The sequence below is a fragment of the Cygnus olor genome, chromosome 11, assembly GCF_009769625.2.
Source record: "Cygnus olor isolate bCygOlo1 chromosome 11, bCygOlo1.pri.v2, whole genome shotgun sequence".
NCBI classification, from domain to species: Eukaryota; Metazoa; Chordata; class Aves; order Anseriformes; family Anatidae; genus Cygnus; species Cygnus olor.
Genome location: NC_049179.1, coordinates 5485624 through 5509223, shown reverse-complemented (window position 1 = coordinate 5509223; position 23600 = coordinate 5485624). Strand labels below are relative to the sequence as shown.

The window sequence follows — 23600 nt, the reverse complement described above, 5'->3', positions numbered from 1 at the left end:
ACAGGAGGGCAGCGTGAGCAGAGCTTTTAAAAAAAGGAAAAAATAGAAAATTTATCTGTCACAGTGCTTGCAGCTACAATGGCACATTTTTTATTTTATTGGGATAAAAAGGTTATATCTTTTTATTTTTTAACCAATCAGCTCACTACTACTCTGTTGGAAAGAGGTCAGGATACCTTTAGATAACAGGGTTTTTTTTTTTTTAGTTCAGTCATTCTGCTTTTCCTGTTTTTTTTTTTTTTTCTTGAGTAGCACAGCATGAGAGGATAAGCTATCTATTAGGCCTTTTTCTATTGCAGGTATTATATGGCATTGTCTAACAATAAGATGTAGCTCACTGGGAGCTTATGATAGGTCAATGTATGCTTTCTGAATCAAAAAAAAAAAGACCAACAACACACATTTTTTTTTATTAATTTGTATGTAGAGTCCCCAAAAGAATAGGACCCCACTGCACACAAGAAAAGATTCTGCCAGCTAATGCTCTCTGCCCTTTCCTGAACTTTGTTGAGGATGCCACAACCACATTCTAGTCACCATTCAGCTGTTCAGACACTTAACTTTCAGCATGACTCCTTAACTGCAGTAGCTATGTCTATATCCCTACGCATATATAATATTTTTGCATATGAAGTATGGACATAAAAACAAACTAGCTGTCACCAAAAAAAAAAAAAATAAGAAAAGTGTCTCTTTGCTATTGTAGTTGTGCCACTATATGCTTTTAGTGGTAATCCAGGGGTTCTTCTTTTTTTCTACTGTATATTTGTCCTGTCACCATAACTATCATTTGCCTTGCACAGTCACAACCGTGATGAAATTGAGGAATCAGCCAAAATATGGAACTTACAGGTAGGCATTCTGCAAGGTGATATATGCCCTGTGGCCACCTATTCCTGAGGGAAAGTCTTTCTGCTGCACTGCCATGCACCCTAAGGTCTGAGTGACTTCAAGGAGTACAACGCTTCTCAGCAGGCAGTTGAAGTGGCTTCAGTGCTCTAAGCACAATCCCTAAATACTCTCTGAATCATGAATTGGTTTCCATGTGGTACTAGATAAATATAAAAAAGTGTTCCTAAGAGGTTATTAAATTCAGTTATGCTGCATTATTGAATGAGTGTTCCTCTTATTATTTTATGAGTACAAAAGGTGTTCATTTACAAATCTTTAGAGTCTGTTTTGGTTTAATGAAAAGTTTAATATACTCATTGCATTAATGCAGCAGAAAATGGAGTAATCTTTAGTACACTGATAAGATGCAGAAACTTACGGTTAATTTTTTTCAGAAAAAAATGTTATCTAACTTTTAAATATCAATCCCCAACATGAAGTTCCAGCTTGTTCGTGCCAAACTAATCTTCAACTTTCACATCTATTTCTTTCTTCTTCCCTTGCTCATTGGTACACCTTACACACACTTACAGTCAAGGGCATGCTTAAGTGGTTTGATGAGTTGGGACCTCTGCCAAAGCTGCATTTTTATAATCTTTAAACCAGTCACAGACAAGGAAAGAAAACGCAGGTAACCTAGGCTGACCCTGGCAATTTTCAATACCATTCCTTACATCCTTCCAGCAGATGTCTTATCCTATCTGACAGTTGCTTCCATTGCCCTCATGATGGGAAATATATGTTGGAAATGTTTTCTGCCCAGCATGATTCTTTTTTTTTTTCTTTTTTTTATACTAGCTATTGCTATAAGCATTTTATACATGCTGTTATTATATACATGATGTTGCAGAATTTGTTGCTAGTATACTAATTCTGCAAAAAGCACAATCTAATGCTCTGAAGAGTAGAGGAGACCATATCCAACAAAGAGAGAAATCCTTAAAGAATCAAAATAAATAAAACTTGGATAATAAAACTGATTAAAACCCTAGGATTTTTACATTTTCAAGACTTTTCAAATCAGTTAGAAACGCTATTGCTGTCACTGAACTGCCAAGACATGAGAAGTTGTTGTTTCTTTTGGGAAATTAACGCACATTAATTTCACAGTCCCATAAGGAACCATGAGTACTGTTGTTTCATGCTCTGAACATATATACATACACACAGACCTCTAAACTCAGCTTTGACAGGCCTCTGACATAGTCTACCAATTACCTGGCAATCAAGACAAAAATGTCTTGCTCAAAGATGTACAAAGAACAGATGTAACCAGAAATGGTCAAATTCTACAATCTTGTAAACAACTGGAGAGAACACAAGCTTTCCCAAATTTACCCAGAGCTTTTGGGATGGTAAAAAAGTAGATTAAGGGACTGATAGATTTTAAATAACCAGCACAATTTTTAAATTTTTTGTTGACAAGTTCCGCAACCTGATAGAATTTTGGCCTTTGCTTGTTACAGTAATGCCTGTATTGGAATTTGTTGGAAGCATTCCAGTTTTGTCTTCACACACAAAATATTTCAAGAAAACTAGAAAGAAAAAAAAATATTTCAAGAAAGGAGGTTAGTTAAACTGATTTAAACATTATGTGGTAAGCGTATTTCAGAGTTAAAGCAACCTTGATTCAATTTAGCCTGATTTACTTAGCCTGAAGTGAATGAAGGTAAACCAAATTAAGGCCACTTTAATTTTGAATAAGAGTGTTTATGCAGGTATCTAATGAAGTTTTGTTAACCAGCATTAAATTCACACCTTTAATTGATTTCTGTCTTTTCTATCCTTGAAACAAGGTATCAATGTGATGCAATATCAGTGTTTTGTTGCATGCTGAAAGCGATACAGATGTATGAAACTAAGTTTTAGGCCTGAAAAAAAAAGTGAATGACATTGTCAAAAGCAGTACTATATAAAACATATCATCCATCTACTGAAAAGTGAAATGGTGCAAAGACATAAGCAAATAGGACCAGATATATAGTAAATGGAGTTCTTGTGGAGTTTTCTTTTATTATTTCATTCAATGAATTAGCAATATAGGAACAAGGATTTTTTTTTAAAGTATTTATCTATTTATTTATTTATTGAGGTATTGAAAGACTTGGCCTTCATGAAGAGTTTCAGTGACTTATTTAATTAGTAGATTCTCAAGAACTCTGTTAAGGTTTTTCACACTTTCAGTGGAGATTGTCATATTTTTTTAATTCCTTCCCAATATGTTGGGAATTTTAAATTCCACAGAATTCTGTTCTGATTCTAATGAAGACCCAGACCATTACTGGATTTCTTGCTGGATCTTTGCTGAAGCAAAGTATACCTTTGTGCCCACTGCACATCAGTCCTTTTGCCAGAGGCACTGTCTGGCTACTGTGTACTTCTTCAAACATCTTGAAAAATGTGGAAAACATGCATCTATTTGAGCACGTTTAGCTTATGCACTGTAACAATCATAAATATTAAGACAGTTACAACAAAGAAACCTATGAGCATTCAGGAAACTCACAAATAATTTCAATGTGTTTATCCATGCAGCACAGCAAGTCTTCCCGTGATTTTTTTCCTCTAGAACTTCACAATCAAAACATCATGCAATACTTTATATTCGGTTCATATTGGGAGGGGGGAGGGATAATTATAGGGAATACATTGTTTACTGCCCTGGATTTCTTGTTTCATATTAGAAAAGGTGTTACAATGGTTGCTCAAGCCTTAATGTTCTTTATTTGATTTATATTCTCTCTACCCTCTTCTGAGAGGCAGTAACTGTATACATGTCATGTCAGTTCCAGGACCTTGTGAACCTGAAGACCTCATTGATGGAATCATCTTTGCAGCCAATTACCTGGGCTCTACGCAGCTGCTGTCCGAGCGCAACCCTTCCAAAAACATAAGAATGATGCAGGCCCAAGAGGCAGTGAGCCGTGTTAAGGTAGGGGATTTTTGTAATTTATAGAATACTCTCTGGTCCTTTGACAGCTGGTCTCTGAACACTACAGGATCTGCGGCTTCAAACCTATTCTGAAGTGCCCTTACGTGAGTATAGATCTAGTACTATAAATACCATTAGTTTCCAGTACTGATTATGAACATACATACAGCATTGCCAAGGAACAAAATATAAATTATTTCAAAGTCTATTCAAAGTTGTTTGAAAGCTGTATGAAGAATTAAAGACAAATTGCAGATTATAATTAGGAAATATTCTGATAACAAAGCACGAGATATTTGACTGTTTTTCCTTTTGTGTCATTAATCCTTTAATTACAAAATGTGAAAATTCCTCTCAATGTATTAAATTATTTTGAATTTCCAAACATTTAAATTTCTGTTTAGTCTTTTGTGATGCCTCAAGCAATAAGTTACTTCTGATTGCAATTAACCTTCTAAAAACAGTTTTGTTTATTAATAACAATCCTAATCTGTCAGGGATACTCGATTACTTTAGATAGTCATTGAAGGGAGTTTGAATTATGTTTTGTTCAACAGTTACATATAGACATATGACTCATATGGCTAGAACATTAATAGAAAAACTTGAGTTTAAAATAGTGCATGTACTGTCATTTTAGAGTGCTGTATTTTCAGCAGGATAAATGTTATGAGCAGCTGATAACAGAAAATACTCTTTGGTATTTTTTTGTAGTCAATCAACAACATGCATAATGCCATTAAATCCAATTATGCTCCAGTAAGAACTTTCTCTCACACATCCTTCTCCCACTGCCCCCAGATTTTTAATTTTTAATCTGGATTCATAGTCAAAAGGTTTCCCTGACTTCACACACTGTCTTTTCTCTTTCTTTGTGTGTACATCTGTCTGCATTCTTTTTTTATGCTACTCTTCAGAGGATGCAAAAGGCGGCTAAAATCAAGAAAAAAGCGGTGTGTAGACTGTTTTTCTTGAATGCTAATGTTTACTTACATTTTTGTTGTACTTGTTCCCCACGGAGCATTGTGTCTTTCATTATGGGTCCTCATCAAGTTGTCATTTTGGTTTCTTCTTTGTTTAGTAGTAGAACACTGGATGGAATAAAATTAACTCATCTTCTTCATTGTTCACTTGCTAGAGAGCCTGTCTGCTGCTGCTCTTCTTCTGTTTAATATCTCTGACTTGTTTAGTAGAGATATAAAGTCAGTGTTTTCCAGGAGATTTTTTTTAATTGTAATGCTTATTAACCAAAGCAGTTAGGTCCATTCCTATGCCTGCGACTTATGTATATTTATTAAATTATTTTAGATATTTAAAAACAAATAAAATACATTTACCAAGTAGTAGCTGGAACAATTGAGGAGACATTGCACCTAATTAAAAATATACATTAGTTCACTAACTACATTTAACAAAAATGTCACTAAAATTAATCTTGTTCTTTATGATGGCCGTGGATAAAAAGCACCACAAGTAATCTCTGCCAAAGTATGTGCTTCTCGGTATTCTGCTGAACTAGTGTTAATTAAAATAAAAGTAATATGGATTAAATAAGACGTTTGAGCTACAGAAAAGAGCAGCAAATACATCATTCTTCCTTGCTGTCACATCAAAGAACCACAGGTGTAACCTAGAGACTAGTGCCTGCCTTTAGCATAAGGTAATAATAGAATCTGTAGCCTTTTTATCCTGAGGCTGCTAACATGGGTGCTGCTAAATTCCAGTTAGAATGGTGCACTGTGGACAAGTGGCCTGGAGGAATAAACAGGTTCCTGCTGGGACTCAGAGTATTAGGTGAGTTCTTATATGATGCTCTAGTGAGAGGTAGAACCTGCTTTGCCACTTTCTCTCCTGTTTTCTCACCTGGGCAAAGCCAGGCCTCGCACTTACAAAACACGCAGCATTATATTGCAGCCCCTCTTGCTGTGACCTTGATTTCTGATGGCACGTGGAACCTTTTCCCTAGTAAGCAGTGTTCAGAAGTTGAGGTCTCCAGCCATCCACCCAATGTCTTTCTGCGCAGTAAGAGATGTTAGTTCAGCTCTCAATTCTTTATTTTCTTTAAAACAAACAAACAAAACTAAAAACAACAAACAAACAAAAACCAGGAAATAAACCCACCACAGTATTGAGCGCCAACATGAACTTTTGCTGGTGAGCTCACTGAAGACAGCAAGGACTAAGCAGCTGATGTAAGTCACTTTCTCAATTTCCCTGCTTTCTCAGTTCCAGTGCCTCAAGAGCTAATGTGCATCAGTGACAGTGGGGAAGAAGCAGCCATATTCTTTTTCCTGTTCAAGCTGTAAAAAGAGAATTTTAGTACCTGAGCAGTCACTCCCACGGGCTCTGAAAACTCACTCTTACCCACAAAACAGGAATATGCTTCACTCTTTCTATGCAATAAGTGTGTTTTTTCGCATGTATTTGGAAACACCTTTCAATAGTTGTCTTTGTAATGGTTTAACAACGTGATTGCCTCACATCACATTACGCTTGAATCAGAGAAATTATCATCCTAAAAGAGAGAATTAAAATTGCCCATGTAACAAAGCATGTATCTTCTAGACTTCGGAGGGAGATTCCCAGGCCTTGACTGAAGTAGATCTGTTCATCTCCACACAGAGAATCAAAGTTTTAAATGCAGACACACAGGTAAGTTATGATTAAAACTCTTCAAAAATAATGTTGATTGTTTCAGAGAGCTCTTTTGTTAGACTGTACTCCTATACAAACTCCTATGGGAAACTTCACTACATTTGGATAAATTCGCTGAGGTGAGAATATTCAGAAAGAGCACTCTTGAATCTTTGAAATGTTGTTGTTGTAACACTTGCCATTTGCCAGTGTACTAATAATGACGCTGATTTTGCTTGTTTGATGTGTTAGAAAATGTCTTGATTATTGATATGATTATTGATTTGATTATTGATATCTATAATTCAATTGAGAAAAAGATTCAAGGTTCATTTTGAATGCAAGTACCCTTTCTCTCTGTAAGTTCCAGCACCCAAATTTATGAGAAGTCATTTGCTGCTTTAAGACATTCATATCTGGTCATTTTTAAGATTTAACCTACAACTTTTCCATAAATTACATCTGAACTACCATCTTCTTTGCCTAAGCTAAATTATTAATTATTCATATTAACGCAGCATCTGAAGACTGCAGCAATGATCAGCTTCATCTTTTAGGAATTACATACATATTCAATAATAGGTGATCTTCATAAGAAGGACAGTTTTCTCAAGGAATTTTAAATTATTAACATACGCTTTATACATATATTCCAATATTAAGTATAATTAACTCACAAGATCTCTTAGACTACAATCATGCTTAAATACATGTTAATTTTCATTCTTGTGAGAGATTTCCTTCTTATAAAAGGAAATGTTTACTAACATTTTTTCTTCAGTTTTCACTAAAAGTCTCCACTGTACACAGCTAACAACAGTTGACAATGACAAGTCCTCCAGTTACAATACAGAAAGACCCATTTAGACAGTGGTTAGAAAGTTAAGGTAGATATATCCATATTAGAGGGACCCAAGAAATTCCATCTTGTGCTATTTGGGAAAATGGTTGGAGCACTTCTATGACATCCTTTCGGTGATATTTTTCCCAAACTTATGGAGGTAATATTTAGTCTTTTTTTTTTTTTTAATAGTAGCAGAACACACCAAGGATCATGGATTTTTAACCATAGAAAATATAGAAATATATATATAATATATAATATAATAATATATAAATATATTAGAAATATATCAAAACAAACAAACCATTTGTAAGCAGTTTGTGAGTGGAGAAAAGCAAGAGTCAGCGCGGATTTGTCAGAAGTAAATCATGTCAAATCAGTAATTTTCTTTTGTGACAAGTGAATAGATTTGTCCATGGCAGAGAAACAGAAGACATCACCTACTGACTTTTAAGTGAGGCTTTTAAGTAGTCTCATATAACATTTTCTAGATTATATGATTTAGATACAAGAAGGCCAAAAATTCTTCTGTGTACTTAGTTCTGATGTGTTGCCATACAGTTGACAATATAAAGAGCAGACGGAGACTCGTAAGCATGTTTCTTTAATGCAGCAGTTTTCAATATTTTCATGAACAACTTAGAAGATGGAAATAGAAAATGGTTATTGAACTTGTAGCTTGATGTATAATATCAGAGTTCAGAAATACCGTGGCTAACTGAAGAAAAGATCTAGAACAATAGGAGATACTTCAGTGAAGTCAAATGTAGCATTCTACATTTAGGATTTTGAGTTGTTTTCGATTACTGCGTTATTATTTGTTTTTCTTGCAAGGTAAACTATGAGGCAACAAATTCTTCATGAAATTTAAGATAGAGTTATCATCTGTTATTGTGTGGGTAGCGGGTAGTGATAATACCTTCAGTAAATGTATTATTATTCTTTCATCGTAAGCAGATGTCCTTAACATGCTATTAGAATTCCCAAGGGATGGTGCCAGATGCAGAATAGAATAACCCATCTAACATGGGCAGCAGTATTTACAATCTCCCACCTATAATCAGTCCGAACACTGTAGTTCATCTGTAATGACCAATACCACTACTTGTTAGGCGCCAGCCATTTTTTTGACCTCATTGTAAACATGCATTGTCCTAGAGTATCTTATCAAAGCTTATGATTACTTTTTGCATTTGTGTAAAATAGTATTCTAATAATTATCAGTGTAAAGATGACTAGAGACAATTATTGCTAAATTAACGGCTACAGTTGATAATTGGAAAGTATGGCAGGAAATAAGTTCTCTATGTTAAGTAAGGATTACTCTTAGTGCAGTTCACACTTTCCCTTCTTTAAATACTTCAGCATTTCAGCTGAACGCGGATCCTTTTAAAAATTAAAAAAAGAAAGTCCTTTGAGGCAGTCCATAAACGCTTTTCAAAGTAACTATTATCTTATTCTCCTGATTACCCTGAGATTTCTAGTGCTATAAGATGCTATACATCATGAGGCGTAGTATGATCTGTTCAACCAGATAAAAACAATACCGGGGATTACTATAATTACAAGCTGTCTAGAGTTTGTTGTTTTTTTCCTTATTTTTTTTTATACAGTGCATCTTTCAGAGGGCTCTGAGAAACTTATTCCCCTGACTTTTTAGCACTGCTGTTGGCATGCTTTGCTTTTTTGGCTTGGTAATGTTTTTCAGAGCTAGTGAAGTTTCTTGACTGGTGTAATTACCATACGTCTATTTCAGCTGGTGTGGCAGCTGGCAGAGGCAACCTGTTATTTCGTGGCTTTATCAATTATATAAAACCTGTATCTGCAGTGTGCCATCTATGTTTTGATCCATCCGTAGTACTGCATAGCTCATATGAGGTAGCAGCTGATTTAAAATGTAAAATTCCCAGTTAAGACATGACATGCAGCAGGGTTGAAAATGATGAGCAGCACCAGTAAGGCGTATTGCCATGTCAAAACAAAGCCAGCTCTGGTGATTGTTGCCATCAGCAACACTTGAAAATGGCGCTCCTGCCACTTTTTTAGTCGCTTGTGCATTTAGTTACTGAATATATTCAGCCCAAGGTGACCACCACTTGCGTGGTAGAAGCAATCCTGTGTTTGTACGAGAATATTTCTTCCCTGACTGCCATGGCTTTACATGCACAAAAGCAGAAGAAATATCGTAGCAGCCTTTCCCATCTTCTTGTTTGTTCAGTGGAAAGAAGTTGGGAGTGAAGCAATTGGGAAAGCTAGCAGAGAAAAAGACATGGAGGAGTGCAACTGTGTATGCACTGAGTCCCAGCTAGATTATTGGTTCTATAAAATTTTCTGACTTCATAAATTGACTCACACTAGCACAAGCCTGTTTAACTTGAAAGCTAAGAAGACCGCTTAGGCTTTCCTTCCTCAGGTGTCTTTTGATCTTCAGGAAGGACAGCAACAAGGGATTCTAGGAGAGTTCCATGGAAGGGAAGTGAGATTTTAAGGAAGGGAAAAGGGGACAGGAGAAAACAGAATGGAGGTTTTGAAAAAGAGACAGAGAGGACAAATTTCTAAGGACAAATAAAAGTATAGCAAGTATAGCAAGGATGGAGCAGCTGAAACTAGACTAGGGATGAGGGAAAGAATAGAGAAGCAAGTGGGCAGAGATGGAGGTATTCATGGGAAAGTTAAAAAGTGGAAATGAGATAAAGGTAATTGAAAATAGATTGGAATGGAATGTGGAGTGAAAGGAAGAAGTTAAGACTAATACACATTCACAGTCACAATATATTATTTGTCTTATTCCTAAGTGTGATTGCATTAGACAACAAAAATACGTGACAGAATGGGGGCAATTACTGCTTTCACCCGTACAAGGGGAAAACTAAAAGAAAACCTTTGAGTAACTTCTGTATGATAAAGACAGAAAGACTTTCTTGGTAGGTGAGATTAAATGCATTTTCCCAGGTTCATGCACTCTTGTGAACACTGCATGTATGATTACAGCCTCCTAGAACACTGCAGACTAGTGCAGACTGCTGAAAAGCAATTATCTCTGCAGAGCTCCCAAGATCCTGCTGAGAGATATCCATTATCAAGCATTTTTCCATACTGAGAGAAGTGCTATAAATCCTAATGAGCCCCTGCAAACCTTAGAGACCCCCCCCAATCATCTCTTCTCGTGTTGTAGGTATAAGTACAGAACATTTTGTTTCAAGACTGAGAAGAAATCATTTTATGGGTAGAGATTCTCTTCAGTGAGACAGGTGGTTCTAAGAAACAACTGGTATTGGTATTTTCCTCTGTCAAGTTAAATTGTACTGAAATTCTTAATTACTCATCAGCTTGACACTTCTTCAGTTAGGCCTTAGGGATTTGTTCAACTAATGGCAAACTAAAACCTAGCTGTTTATATAAATGATGATGATGTTTACATAAATGATGAAAATTGTGTATTATCTCATATCCCATTAAGGTTTTTAATGGAAGATCAGATATCAAGAGAAACCCTGCCACTACTGACATAGCAAAGAGGGTACCTAAGCCATCTAATGTGATTGAGCTATGTAAAAACTGACCTCATGCAGCTCAGTGGGATATTCAGAAACACATTGTGAGTCAATAGCAAATAAAAAAAAGAAAAAAGCCTTCTTGAAAACAGGAAAGCAGCAGCCTGAAAGCAATTGGACTGCACACCAGAGGAACTTAAACAAAAAAACACACACAAAAACCCACAGAAAACTAACGAGCCTGTAGTGAATTTTTCTGTTTCTTCATATTAGAAATATCTGCACATATATCCAAGCAGCTGCCAAAAGCAGAAGAGACAACCTCAGTCTTAGCCAAGAACCAAAGATATTTTGGACAACAAAATACTTGGAAAACAATGTACTGACAAAAGTAGCAAAGATCACAAAGAAAAGCAAAACATATTGATTCAATAAGTACTTTTTTATTCCAATTCATGTAAAATTTGGTGCATGTTTTAGCTGTTCATTGGAGGACAAACATCCTCAGTGGGTGTGACCAATAAAACTACTATGGCTTTGGTTGTTTCCAGTTTGAGCAATAAATAAAAGGCTGGAAAAGACTCCAAACTGACCAGTGACCCCAGCAAGAAGGAATTTTCAAATGGTGCACTTTGTTTCTTAAAGAAAACAGTTCATCAGTACAATAACAAAATATGTAAAGAAATTATAGAAAACTAACCTAACAAAGAATGATGTGGAGGCACCAAACTCAAAACAGTAGCTTAGAAATCAGATTCTTGATATTTATTTCAAAAAAACCCATGATCTTAAAATATGTACTTAGCATAAGGTTTTAAAGTAGGTAGCATTCAGTTTAAGAAATACATAAAGCTCAGGTTTGAAATGCCCCATAAGAATAGGATTTGGATTATTTTTGCTTTAAAACAAGGATATGCAACCAACAACAACAAACTGGATTCAGTACAGCACACCAACCACATCTGAAAGTGTAATTAATTAGCCTGGTAGCCTACTATTGAAATTATATCTTGTGAGCCTCTTGTAGCCTCCTCTTTGTCACACAAATAGGAATGTGCACGTCACTCAATCGCTGCAACAGGACACAGGCATTCTGCTCACATTATGGCAGAGAATCTGGCTTTGTTTGAAACTGAGAAGGAGCAAAGGCTACCTCTGTAAGTACAGAGGACAGGCACCTCAAGCGAGATGGTGATATGTGGGCAGCAGGCAGTGAGGAGGAACAGCATGGTCACACAGTGAAGGACAACATAAGTCCTTGAATTTCTCCTCAAGGAAAAAAACATATGTCATCACTGACTTAGAATACCATTTTATGGTTTCTATGTGACTTTATAGCTATGAGGCTTTTCCTAATACTTTCTCTAATTTGTCTAAATATCTGCCAGAGAAGCAGCACTAACGTAAGTTAAATTACCTTGTCTTAAGAACTTCTCTTCCACCTTAATTTCACAGAGACTTTTATGTAGTAATAGTTACATTTTCAAGGGACTTAAAGAAGTACAGTCAATCAGATTACTTGGTTGCATGAGCTTTCCTAAAGCTCTCATTTTAAACATAAAAGGTTCTTCACATTATGGAACGTATTCCGTAGCAACACATCCTTCCAAGAATTTAAAAGAATTTGTGGCTTTTTATTTAAAACAAACATACAAAAAAAACAAAAACAGGGAAATCAGGTTGCTCATACAGTATCCTGAATAAGACTTGTATAAAGGTATAAATAATTGGCTAAACATTAGTGCAAACAAGTGTATCCTTTTTTTTTATTTTTGCAGTCCTAAATATATCAAAATCCTTTCAAATTATCATGTAGCAGTCACATACATTGTTTCATTAATATTATTTCACATCTAGAAGCCTTTTAATTAACATGAGACCACTAGCTGTTAAGCCACTTTTATTATTTCTGAACTCAGCATTGACTATGAATAAATCAAACTTATTACAAGTTCATACTTAATGGTACATAGAAACCGTGGTGCACAGAAAATAGTAGGCTAGGATTTCTCTGCTAATATCAGAAGGTAAAATAAGAGTTAAAAAAGCTAAAGTAATTAAAAGGATGCAGGGTTCAGGGATATGAGGCAGAGGTAGGAAATTTCAAGACATATCTAGTACTGTTGAGGTGTTCACATAAGAAATGTACAGGATGAAGCTTGGACAGGTTTCCACTTGTAACCAATCTCAGGCAAAGACTCTTCTGAGATGTGCTCTCCCAGCATAATTGAATTGGCAACCTAGGGACATTGACTGGAGGAAAATTTTGAGTATGAGCCCAGATAGTAGACCAAATCCATCCAAACTGATTTGAGATATGTAGATAGACTTTAAAATTCTACCTGAAGAAAAGTTAAAATACTGAGTTTGTAAGGATTCACAAAGAAAGAAAGTGTACTTTTCCTGTATATGAGAAAATGTTATCTTACATGTTATTGCTATTGTAGGACATAACAAAAAAGAGAATCAGGAAATTACAACATTATCTCATATACAGCTGACTGCTGAGTTGTCATTGTGAAATGCATCTGCTTCGTGTAGCAGAACCAACACAAGTGAAATGTAATTTTCCAGCAGCATGAAATTGTTTGTTAGTATAGATCTTACTGCTTAAGATCTTACAACCATGTTGTACCTGTGCAGGTAACACTTCCACCATTGTCAATTTCATGAACCATGACTTCAGTCACAGTTCATGCCCATGGACTGTGTAGGGAATGTCAGATATGGGCCCATAGAAAATGCGTTGCTTTTGTCATTCTCAAGCAATAGGTCATCAAAGAGAGAGAAGATGCATCATTTGTAGAGCAATAGCAAACATGAAGAATGTCCTTATTTCTCTTTGCTTTATGTAGGAAACCATGATGGATCACGCGCTGCGCACAATCTCATATATTGCTGATATTGGTAACATCGTGGTTTTAATGGCACGGCGCCGCATGCCAAGATCAGCTTCTCAAGACTGTATTGAAACGACACCTGGTGCCCAGGAAGGAAAGAAGCAGTACAAAATGATATGCCATGTCTTTGAATCAGAGGATGTAAGTAAATTGCATTAAATTTTTTTTGAACAACATATGTCACTTACAGAATAGAATCTCTGAAGCTACATCTAATTTCTTGAATGAATTTTTGTTGACATTTTTTTTTTCTGACTGAAGCTGCAGATATTCTGTGGAAACACTGTCCATATTCATGTGTTTTCTGACTCTGCAAAGTCATGTCTCTTCATTCCAAAAATACGCACTTTGTCTTAACAAATGATCTTTGAATCATTTATTTTCTTTCAGCAATGCTGTTCCAAATGCCTTAGTACTTAGTTATATGGAGTTGTCTGAAATTCTATGGCCATCCATGGCCGAAATGAATTTATGAATTTGATCATCCTGGATTGTATTCCCCTAGTCCAGCAGATTAGCACATAATGATACATGCAAGCCTCCAAGATGGGTGGCAAGGGAGTGGAACCATTCTGGTCCTTTTTCAAACTGAAGCCAAGTTGATGAGAACATCTTCTACAAACAGTCATGAACAAGGTCACCCTCTACCCAGTCATTATTCCCTTATGGCTTCCTTACCTGTGGTCAGTTGATGTACTCCTTCTCAAAGAACACATCAGCTGTTTATTTTTTATTTTTTCATCCCCCCAAAAATTATGAATTAGAATGTTTTGCATAAATGCAATAGAGCTAAGAAAGCTTAGTTCTCTGTATTTATAAAAAAAAAAAAAAAATTTCATGACCAGAAGGGTTTAGCAATTCTTCAGTAAAAGGGTAGAATATGCAAGAACTTCTCTCACTATTCTGTCAGAACGTCTGTACAACAGAAAGCATAATTTAAGCCATTTCGTGCCATAACATAGTCTGAGATTCAGTTCTGTAGTAGCCATAAAACACTTTTTGGTAAAATTCCATTTAAAAAAATGGAATGACCACATTTCTGATGCAAGTGAAAATTAGGTGAATGTATGTACAACCAATCTTAAAATAGGACTGCAGAAGTAGTGGTTGCAGAAGAATTCTGTACATGCCTGTTTCAGCCTTGTGAAAATTGCTGTCATGCTATATTCTTATCTCTTGTGGCAGAGGAAGATAACCTTGCTTTGCTGCTATTGTCTGTTCAGATTTGGTTTTGTAGCTAAATAGAAGATATTTGTGTCTAAAGCAGCAGACCTGAGGACTTCAACATCTATGGAAAATAATACCCAGCTAGTAAAACAGAAGAGAGAAAGTTTGTTGTGTTTCTAACTTGACAATTGAATTACAGGTATGAGTAATAGGCAGAACTAACCGTTTCCAACCACTGTTGTATAGGAACAGCTTTAAATACAATTTGTCATACCAGTAAAAAAAAAAAGCATCCGGTTCTTTAGTTTGAGTGTAACTCCCAGGTTTCATAGTTTGTGAGCGAAAGCAATCATTTTCTTTATTTTAAAGCATTTAAGCCTATGAAGGAGAAAAGGCGTTGTCTAAAGGTTAGAGCACTAGACTGTGATTGTTTTCAGACCTATTTCTCAGCTTTGCCACTGCTTTGCTAGGGTGACCTTTTCAAGCAACTTAATTGTATTATCTGTAAGCTGTACATAATGCTGAATGTTTTAAAAAATCATGCATAAGAACTTGGAGATACAGATGAAATTAAGATGTGAGAACTGGCTATTACAGGCAGTAACAGAATAGGACATCTAGGCAAGTTGATTTTGAGAATGTAAAATGGAGAGGAAAGCAAAGGACAGGACAAACTACAGAGAAAGCACTACAGTAGCATTGGATTTAGGAAACAGAAATCAGTAAGTACTGGTGATAAACTAATAATGGAATGAGACAAGTGTTGTTGATGGCTTCTGTACTACTACAAACATCTTGGTATCGATTATTCTAGTTTGACAAGAGTTGAGATGTTGTTTTAAAATATGAAGAAATGGTATGTGATTGGCTAGGCTAATCATATCCCTAATTTTCTAAAATATTTTTCCAGTCATGCGGATTGGTGCTTTTGTATATTTAAGCACAACTGAAGTAAGAAAGCCACCTTTCAAGCATCACAGAAAACACTGTGTATCTGATCAGTAGATTGTGAAAAGACTTAGATTTACAATGTTATCCAGAAAAAAACCTGTGCATTCATAATGTGCTTAGCATGGGCCTACTGTCTAAGAAATTGTGTTGCATTCCCAGAATAGTTTTATAGTTTTGATTAGTATTTTTAGGGAGTTATGTTGTAAGATGCAATTAACTCCTTTTCAGATCTTTAGGAGTTACTCATATTCCCTGATGACAGAATACAGTTCCTGAAAACCAAAAATACACAAAACCCAGCTTGGCATTCTCCTGTGAGCTACAGTAGACTCGGAGTAGGAAAAAAAAAAAAAAAAAAGAAAAAAAAAGAAAAAATCAGGTGAAAAAAAAGATGTCTATAAATTCCTTTTACTTACCTCTGCTCTGTTTTTCTGTGTTCCAGTGCCATCTAGTGGAACAAGAAAGTAAATTTTATGATAGTTCAATAGTTCCTTACTTTAGTTGACTACTGCAGTATGGTGAATGTGCAAAGTAATTAGTTACCATCAATTTCTGTCGATTTCTTTCTAATACATATGTATTTCTGACACATCTAAATACTGGTAACTACAATGTTAGATTGATTATACATACTATATAGCCCACCGTAACGTGAAGTCATCTCATATTACATACTGTTGTGAAATGCATGCCCAGATAAACGCTCCAAAAATCAATGAAGACGCAGGGGATTTGAAGAGTTGTACTTAACGTGAGAAAGATATAGTTATGGCTCTGGCTGTGGTCTTGAAATCACCCCTAACATTGCCCATCAAAAGGCAGTAATGGGAGTAGCTATTGTAGATGTCCAGTCTCTAAAGAAGGGCTATTACTGGTTTGCTGGCAATGTGAGACAGGTATCATGGCAGTAATGAGAGAGGAGATGGTTTTATTAAAACATTGTTTGGTAATTGGGGTAATTGCCACAAGATAGAGCACAGGAAATTCCGCACCAACATGAGAAAGAACTTCTTCACAGTGAGGGTGACGGAGCAGCGGAACCGGCTGCCCAGGGAGATTGTGGGGTCTCCTTCCCTGGAGATATTCAAGGCCCGTCTGGACACCTACCTGGGCAGCCTGCTCTAAGGAACCTGCTTTGGCAGGGGGGTTGGACCCGATGATCTTTCGAGGTCCCTTGCAACCCCTTCAATTTTGTGATTCTGTGTTTGCAGTCATATAAAACCAAGGTGGAGAAGCATCAGGGGACACTGCAACCAAAATCATTGGTGCATACATGTCTGTAAAAGCATGTGCAAGCTTAGCAACAGCTCTTATCACTCTTGCAAATACACGGTGGTCAGAAGCACAGTCTGTGACAATCTCTTCTGTAAGCTCTTCCGTGTTGATACAAAGCCAGTACTCTCCAGTGTTCATTGGAACAAGTACATAAATAGCATATGGCTGCTCGCTACTGCAACGTACTGATGAAAGGAAATCAGCACATTTTTTTAAATGGAGTTTGCATTTGATTTTGGATAAAAGGGATATTTTCTGTACAACTGACCTTAAAGTGACTTTATATACATACTAACATAGCAAGTATATAGAGTATTTTATTTTGACTTTGTCTTCAAATCCAGTCTCTGTTTCTTATGGTTTCAGGTGTAAACGGTATCAGACCTTTCTCTCAGCTGTGTTTTGTTCTACATTATAGGCACAGCTGATAGCTCAGTCAATTGGTCAGGCTTTCAGCGTGGCTTACCAAGAATTTTTAAGAGCAAATGGAATTAACCCAGAGGATCTCAGTCAAAAAGAATACAGTGACATCATCAATACCCAAGAGATGTACAATGATGACCTCATACACTTTTCCAATTCAGAAAACTGCAAAGAGGTAATTTTCAAATTGATCCATCTCTTTCAGAGGAAAGCAGTTCTCAGAAATATCTTTTGAAATTTTAAGGATGGTTTGACATCTCAAGATGCATTGTTTCATCAATACTCTGCTACTAAAATCAGCTTTGTGAGCTTTTAGATTTTTTTTCCCCAGGTTCCTTCTGCTTCCTTTCATCCAACCAGTAATAAAGTACATTTACATCTGACATAAATGAGCTCTGTGCTTACACTAGTTGCAGTACACAGTGTAAGGCATTTTTATTTTTAAAAAAATGTATTGATACAGAAAGAGAGATGGCAATCCATTTTCATGCCCACTGTAAGTGATTTCTTACTTAAAAGATACAAGAACCATGTGTCCAGGATGCTGAGGCACTGAGCAAGCTAATTTCTCTTCCCCTAGTAGAACACCAGCAAAAATGCCCCTTGAAATGGAGTTTCACACTTATAATGTGTGAAAAGGCAAGAATTTCTTTTAAGTACCCCTTAATTACCTAAGTGTAAGTCTTAACACGTATGAAATAGCCATATATTTCACATTTCATACATAAGGCACTGTAATACTGAGCATTCTAAACGAGAACATGGTAGGTGCAGCTGTGCCCAGATTCTGCTGTCGTCTTACACTGCTACAGTGTGATGGGGATTTGGCCCATGTTCCAAAGGCAGAGCATTTCCATGCTGGGTCCTAAAGCAATCTTATTTTAAGATGAATTGCATTTGCTTACTCCTTCAGTCACAACTTTCCTAGTTATACTCATTTTTTCTAACATTACAGATTCTCATACAGAATGTGTGTTCTTGGGAAGAGAGCATTTTTAATCCATACTTGCAGATAGGAAAGTTAGGATTTGATGTGTACTTTAATATGACTGCAATCACTAGCTATCAATAAAGGGCATTTTTGTGCGTATAAACATGACAAAATATTTCTCTTGTAGCAAACAAGGTAAAATTCAATTGGACAAATCTTGGTTTAACTAAAAATCAGAACAAAAAATATATAACATTTCAAAGTGATTCAAATCTGTTGTGTTTTTTTTTGTTATTTTTTTAAGTGTTAATCAGGAACAAATGAGATGCTGTTGCTCAAATTTAGACGAATCAAAGCAAAAAGTTATTTTCCTTTTTTCCTTCTCTTTTAATTGCAGCTCCAGCTAGAAAAACAGAAGGGAGAAATTCTTGGCGTAGTGATTGTGGAATCTGGTTGGGGATCCATTCTACCCACCGTTATCCTGGCTAACATGATGAATGGAGGCCCTGCTGCCCGTTCAGGAAAATTAAGCATTGGAGACCAAATTATGTCTATTAATGGGACCAGTTTAGTTGGTCTACCTCTTGCAACATGTCAAGGGATTATAAAGGTACCCCAGACTTACAACTATATGTTGTAGATTGTAAGCCATTAGAGATGTGATATTCTGGCAAGCAACCCTGTAGATGTCCAGCAGATATAGTTTTTCATATTGCTATGAAAAATAAGTAAACCATGACTAATAAGAAGCAGGCTTAGAAAGAGAGATTTGGAGGTGCTAATGTACAGAAAATTAAGACTGGAAAATTTAGCTACAGCTCTGTTACTGGACCAGCAAACAAGGCCAGGTCTGAAATACCTTCCCAGCATAAGTTACTTAACTGTCTTCAAAGTTTCAGGCTTCCCCACATACTCCAAATTAAAATCTGAGGATTAAAATCAGTCATAGAATGGCTTGGGTTGGAAGGAACCTTCACAATCATCTAGTGCCATCCACCCTGCCATGGGCTGGGATGCCACCCACTAGATCACGCTGCCCAGGGCCTCGTCCAACCTGGTCTTGAAAAAAATATCTACTATGCTTCTCTTGGGCTTCATGGAGTTGAATTGATGGGAGGCTGAATGGGGAGCTGGTAGACTGCAGGACAGTTCAAGTGAGTGTGTGAAGATTCCCCAGACACGATTGAATCTCAGAATGGATTATCTTTAATTGCTGAGGCTAAATCTCTCTTCAGACACGTAAAGATCAGCAGCAGGACATTAATTAGCCAGAGGCTGGTAAAGGGCAGGCATTAGTCAATTTTAGTCATTCTTGAATGGAAAGATTTTATAGTAATTAAAGCTAAGGCTTTGATACGTTTTGTTGGGCCAAATAACTTAGGAAATACAGTACTGTTAATGAAATAGGGACACACATCTCAAAGTTAACAACAGATTTCTATTAATTCTAGCTGTTGTTTCCCAACTACATTCTGGGAACACTCTCGTTACACTTTTGTAATTAGAAAAACACTAATGAAAGAAAAAATTATGATCTCTTCCAGAAATACTAACTTTTGGGATATTTTACAGGGTCTCAAGAATCAGACGCAAGTCAAACTGAACATTGTCAGTTGTCCTCCTGTCACTACTGTCCTCATAAAACGGCCAGACTTAAAATACCAGCTGGGCTTCAGCGTACAGAATGGAATTGTAAGTTTTCGTGTTCACTGATTTTATTTTTGAGTAAGAAACACACCGAAATACTGAAAAAAAATCCTTGCATGTGTTTGTCCATGCATTTTGAGAACTTATTTTTCCTGGTTAAGGTATAAGCTTGCAAACACTTGCTGGCCTGCTATAGTAGACCTTTATGTTACATCCATACATCAAGGAGATGTATACAGCATAAACATATGGGCATAAACCTTTTTGCTGACAAAGATTTCTTCATTTGTTAGCTTTTGGAGGTTGGATATGTCAGTGTCTGCCAACTGTCTCTAGCAGCTACTGCCTTTACAGCCATTTATCTCTACCTGGAGCTTCTATACAGACCCATAACATTTGTTATTTTATTCTGTGCTTTCATTTAATTAACTGGGAGTTCAGTTCACATTGATATACATCCACATTCCAAGACCTTAGTATTTGTACTCTGATCCCTTAATTAATCAAAACCTTAGAATCAAGTCTGTGAGTAATATATTGGAAATGGACAACGCCAGAAAAACAAGTACTGCCATTCTTGAGGAATTCTCCTACATAATAGTTAAAAGATTTGTAGTCCAGATAGCTTGGTGCAATACCTGGATCAGTTTGTACATGTGTAACTCTCTCATTAGCATGCCAGATTTGCAAGGAAAGCAGTTATGCAGAAATAGAGTTTTGCAATTATAACTTAGCTCTGATCCTATTACTTTTTTTCTCCCTTACTAAAACTTCAACTGTTCTTCTGGTATGCAGAATTTATTTGGATCACATGATGGTAGGCAGCATCCTAAAAAGCAAGCAAGAAAATATAATTGTGACAAGCTAAAAAGAGGATTGTGGCCTAGGTATCTCTTCTCTGCATGTGGCTGTTTCCCTGTAACAGCAGCATATAGCAGGATGAATGTGACAGATAACACTCACCTAGTGCTCAGAAGCCTTCTCTCGTAGTTCTTCCTTCACAAGCCATTCTCTGGTACCTTTCCAAGTCAAACTTCCAGGACACCACTAGCTCAGTAGCCACCCGGCCTTATTGAGAGCTGATATTAGCACTAAGGACTGCCTGTAGTGCAGGACCATCATCATCTCCTCTTCCTCCAGTCTACAAAAGAAAATAATTAGGCTACCTGCACAGAAAACCACATTACAAAGGACTGTGGGCTCTGGTCCCCTGTTCTGTCAAACCCATCCATTGAATTTACCAGCTTTCTGTTTGCCACCCATATAAGAGCAGCATGTATCTCTAAAGGCTATCTTTTATGTCTTACTGCACTTTGGGAAACAAGTGGCTCCTTACTGGATTCTCAGCTATGGTAGCTCTCTCTAAGTAACTACTGTACCTGTTTTAATTGTTCCTACCTAAGATCATATATCATGGTGTAGTCACAGCAGAGATTGGTATGAGGAACACTGCTACATGCCTTTGTCCAGCTGGAAGCACTCTGAAGTGATACCTCCCCCAGGCTGACATCCTTTAGAAGCACAGGCTTAAAGCATTTGTCATGTTTGGGATTAATGCTTTGACACTTGAGTAGACAGAGGTCTGTAAAAAAAAAAAAAAAAAAAAACGAAAACAAACAAACAAAAATCAAAAGTGTGTGGTATTTCTGTCCTTTGCCTTTCCTTAATCCCCTTTTCACCTATGTATATGTTTAGTGGGTTATTGCTGGTAGCGCACTCAGTGTTAGCAAATCCCAAGTGTTGGGATAAAAAGGATGATTAGGATGGGATCTGGTTTTACAGGACATCACAAAAGATGCTGAGAACTGCATATAACAGTGTGAGAGGCAGAGATTTATTTCCTAATTGCTACCCTTTAGGAACCTCGTATATACAGCTGGTGCTATGATACAAAGAGAAAACATATTTAAGGAACAATGAGCAATATTATGGTCTGTTTATCCGCTATTTTGGGAGCACAGCATTATCAGGGGTTGGGGTCAGGGCTGCAAGAAACAATCAGGCCAAAGTGGATTAAAAGAAGCGTATCGCATGTCCTCACATGGACAGAGGCAGTACCAGCCTGTGAGACAATCAAGTCATCTTGCCCCAGCTAATTATCTGCCATGTACTTGGAGCCTCAGTTTAGTTATTTCTACAGACCATGGCCATTTCCTTTCCTGGTGTGTTCTGTCCAAGTACTGGTCATTTGTCATATTCACCACTGCGGATGGTCACAGTTCATTGTGGTTACATTAGCAACATTTAGGTGACATCCAATGTAAAGTTTTACCAAATTCAGCATAAAAATCCTTCACAGAAAACAAAGAAAGCCTTGTAATATATTCCATTCATGAAGAGTCTGTTTGAATATAAAAACCAATGAACAAGAAGGAGAGATTAAACACCTTGTGTTAGGCTACTATGTAGACGAGTTTTTGGTCCTTTAATTCCTTCCTCAGATACAATCTCCTGTACTTCACTTAACATTTTAAAATATGACTGCAAAGTATATCTCTTTAGTAGTTTGACACCAAACTTTTAAAAAGCAGTTTTCTAACTGCTGGCAATTGTTATAAATGTTGATGGGAAATAATAACCTTATTCTTTTTTTGGCGCAGCATTAGCACAGTGAAGAAATAAATAGCTTGCCAGATAGGGTATAATTAAATGCTTCCTTTTGTTACGATATTACCTCATTATGCATGCATCTGGTACTTATTTCTGTTCCTCTTCTGATAACAGTTTTGTGGTGGTTCCTTTTCACCCTGCTTATCTCCTCTCTGCAGGGTGTACGGCTATTGTATTTGTGAATAGCCCATCTGAGCTGGGTTTTGTCTTCATAGGTTATCAGGAAGATGCAGAGACAGCAGAGCAGATGACTGCTTTGGTTTGTGTGTTCTGTATAGTCTAATTAATGCAAAGCCTGAAGTTGTGTTTCGGGGAGCACTCGTGGAGCCAACTTTGGGAAGTTTTAGTTAGGGGACAGCACAACTGTATAAACCACTGTTACGTTTGCAAAATTTCTCTTGCAGTAATAACACAGGTTTTCTACATGGCTCTTGAAAGTTACTTCTGTAGCTTCATTGCACATTTATAAAAGGAAATTGAAATTTCAAGTCTAAAGCATTAAGAAAAAAGTAAAGTACTGTGCGTGTATATGAAACAAGCAGCAGAAATGTTGTATGATGGGGAGGTGAATGGAAGAATCTATCAGTCATCTTATGAGAATTATTAAATCAAATTTCCTTTAAAATTGGTTATTTAAATGCAAATTATCCTCTCATATCACATCATTTTCTTGTTTTCTAGATTATGAAAGATGTGTACCACCAGTTGTGTTTTTACTGCTGGTAATCTACCACTTCTCAGTCAAGATCTGACTGCTCAAAACACTTCCTCCGAGAAATGTATCTACCCATCCCTAACCCAACAAAATTCTATCTAAAAATACAGTAATACTAGGTAAAATTTAACAGAACAGATAGTTAGCTTATTCTGTCTTCCTTGCCTTCGTTTACATTTGTTTAAA

The 23600-nt window shown here is 36.6% G+C and overlaps 1 protein-coding gene across 8 annotated transcripts in view; it reads left to right on the top strand.

Annotated features, from left to right (window-relative positions):
- Positions 1 to 23600, top strand: part of APBA2 (amyloid beta precursor protein binding family A member 2) — a 100202-nt gene that overhangs the window by 70485 nt on the left and 6117 nt on the right. For 6 of the 8 annotated variants that reach the window (XM_040569865.1, XM_040569868.1, XM_040569870.1 and 3 more), the window contains 7 exons: positions 3678 to 3823; positions 4741 to 4776; positions 6389 to 6475; positions 13651 to 13836; positions 17507 to 17686; positions 18840 to 19052; positions 20015 to 20134. In XM_040569865.1, coding sequence (XP_040425799.1) covers positions 3678 to 3823; positions 4741 to 4776; positions 6389 to 6475; positions 13651 to 13836; positions 17507 to 17686; positions 18840 to 19052; positions 20015 to 20134 — 968 coding nt within the window. The remainder of the gene's footprint in view (positions 1 to 3677; positions 3824 to 4740; positions 4777 to 6388; positions 6476 to 13650; positions 13837 to 17506; positions 17687 to 18839; positions 19053 to 20014; positions 20135 to 23600) is intronic. The other 2 variants (XM_040569872.1, XM_040569871.1) reach the window with 1 other exon arrangement.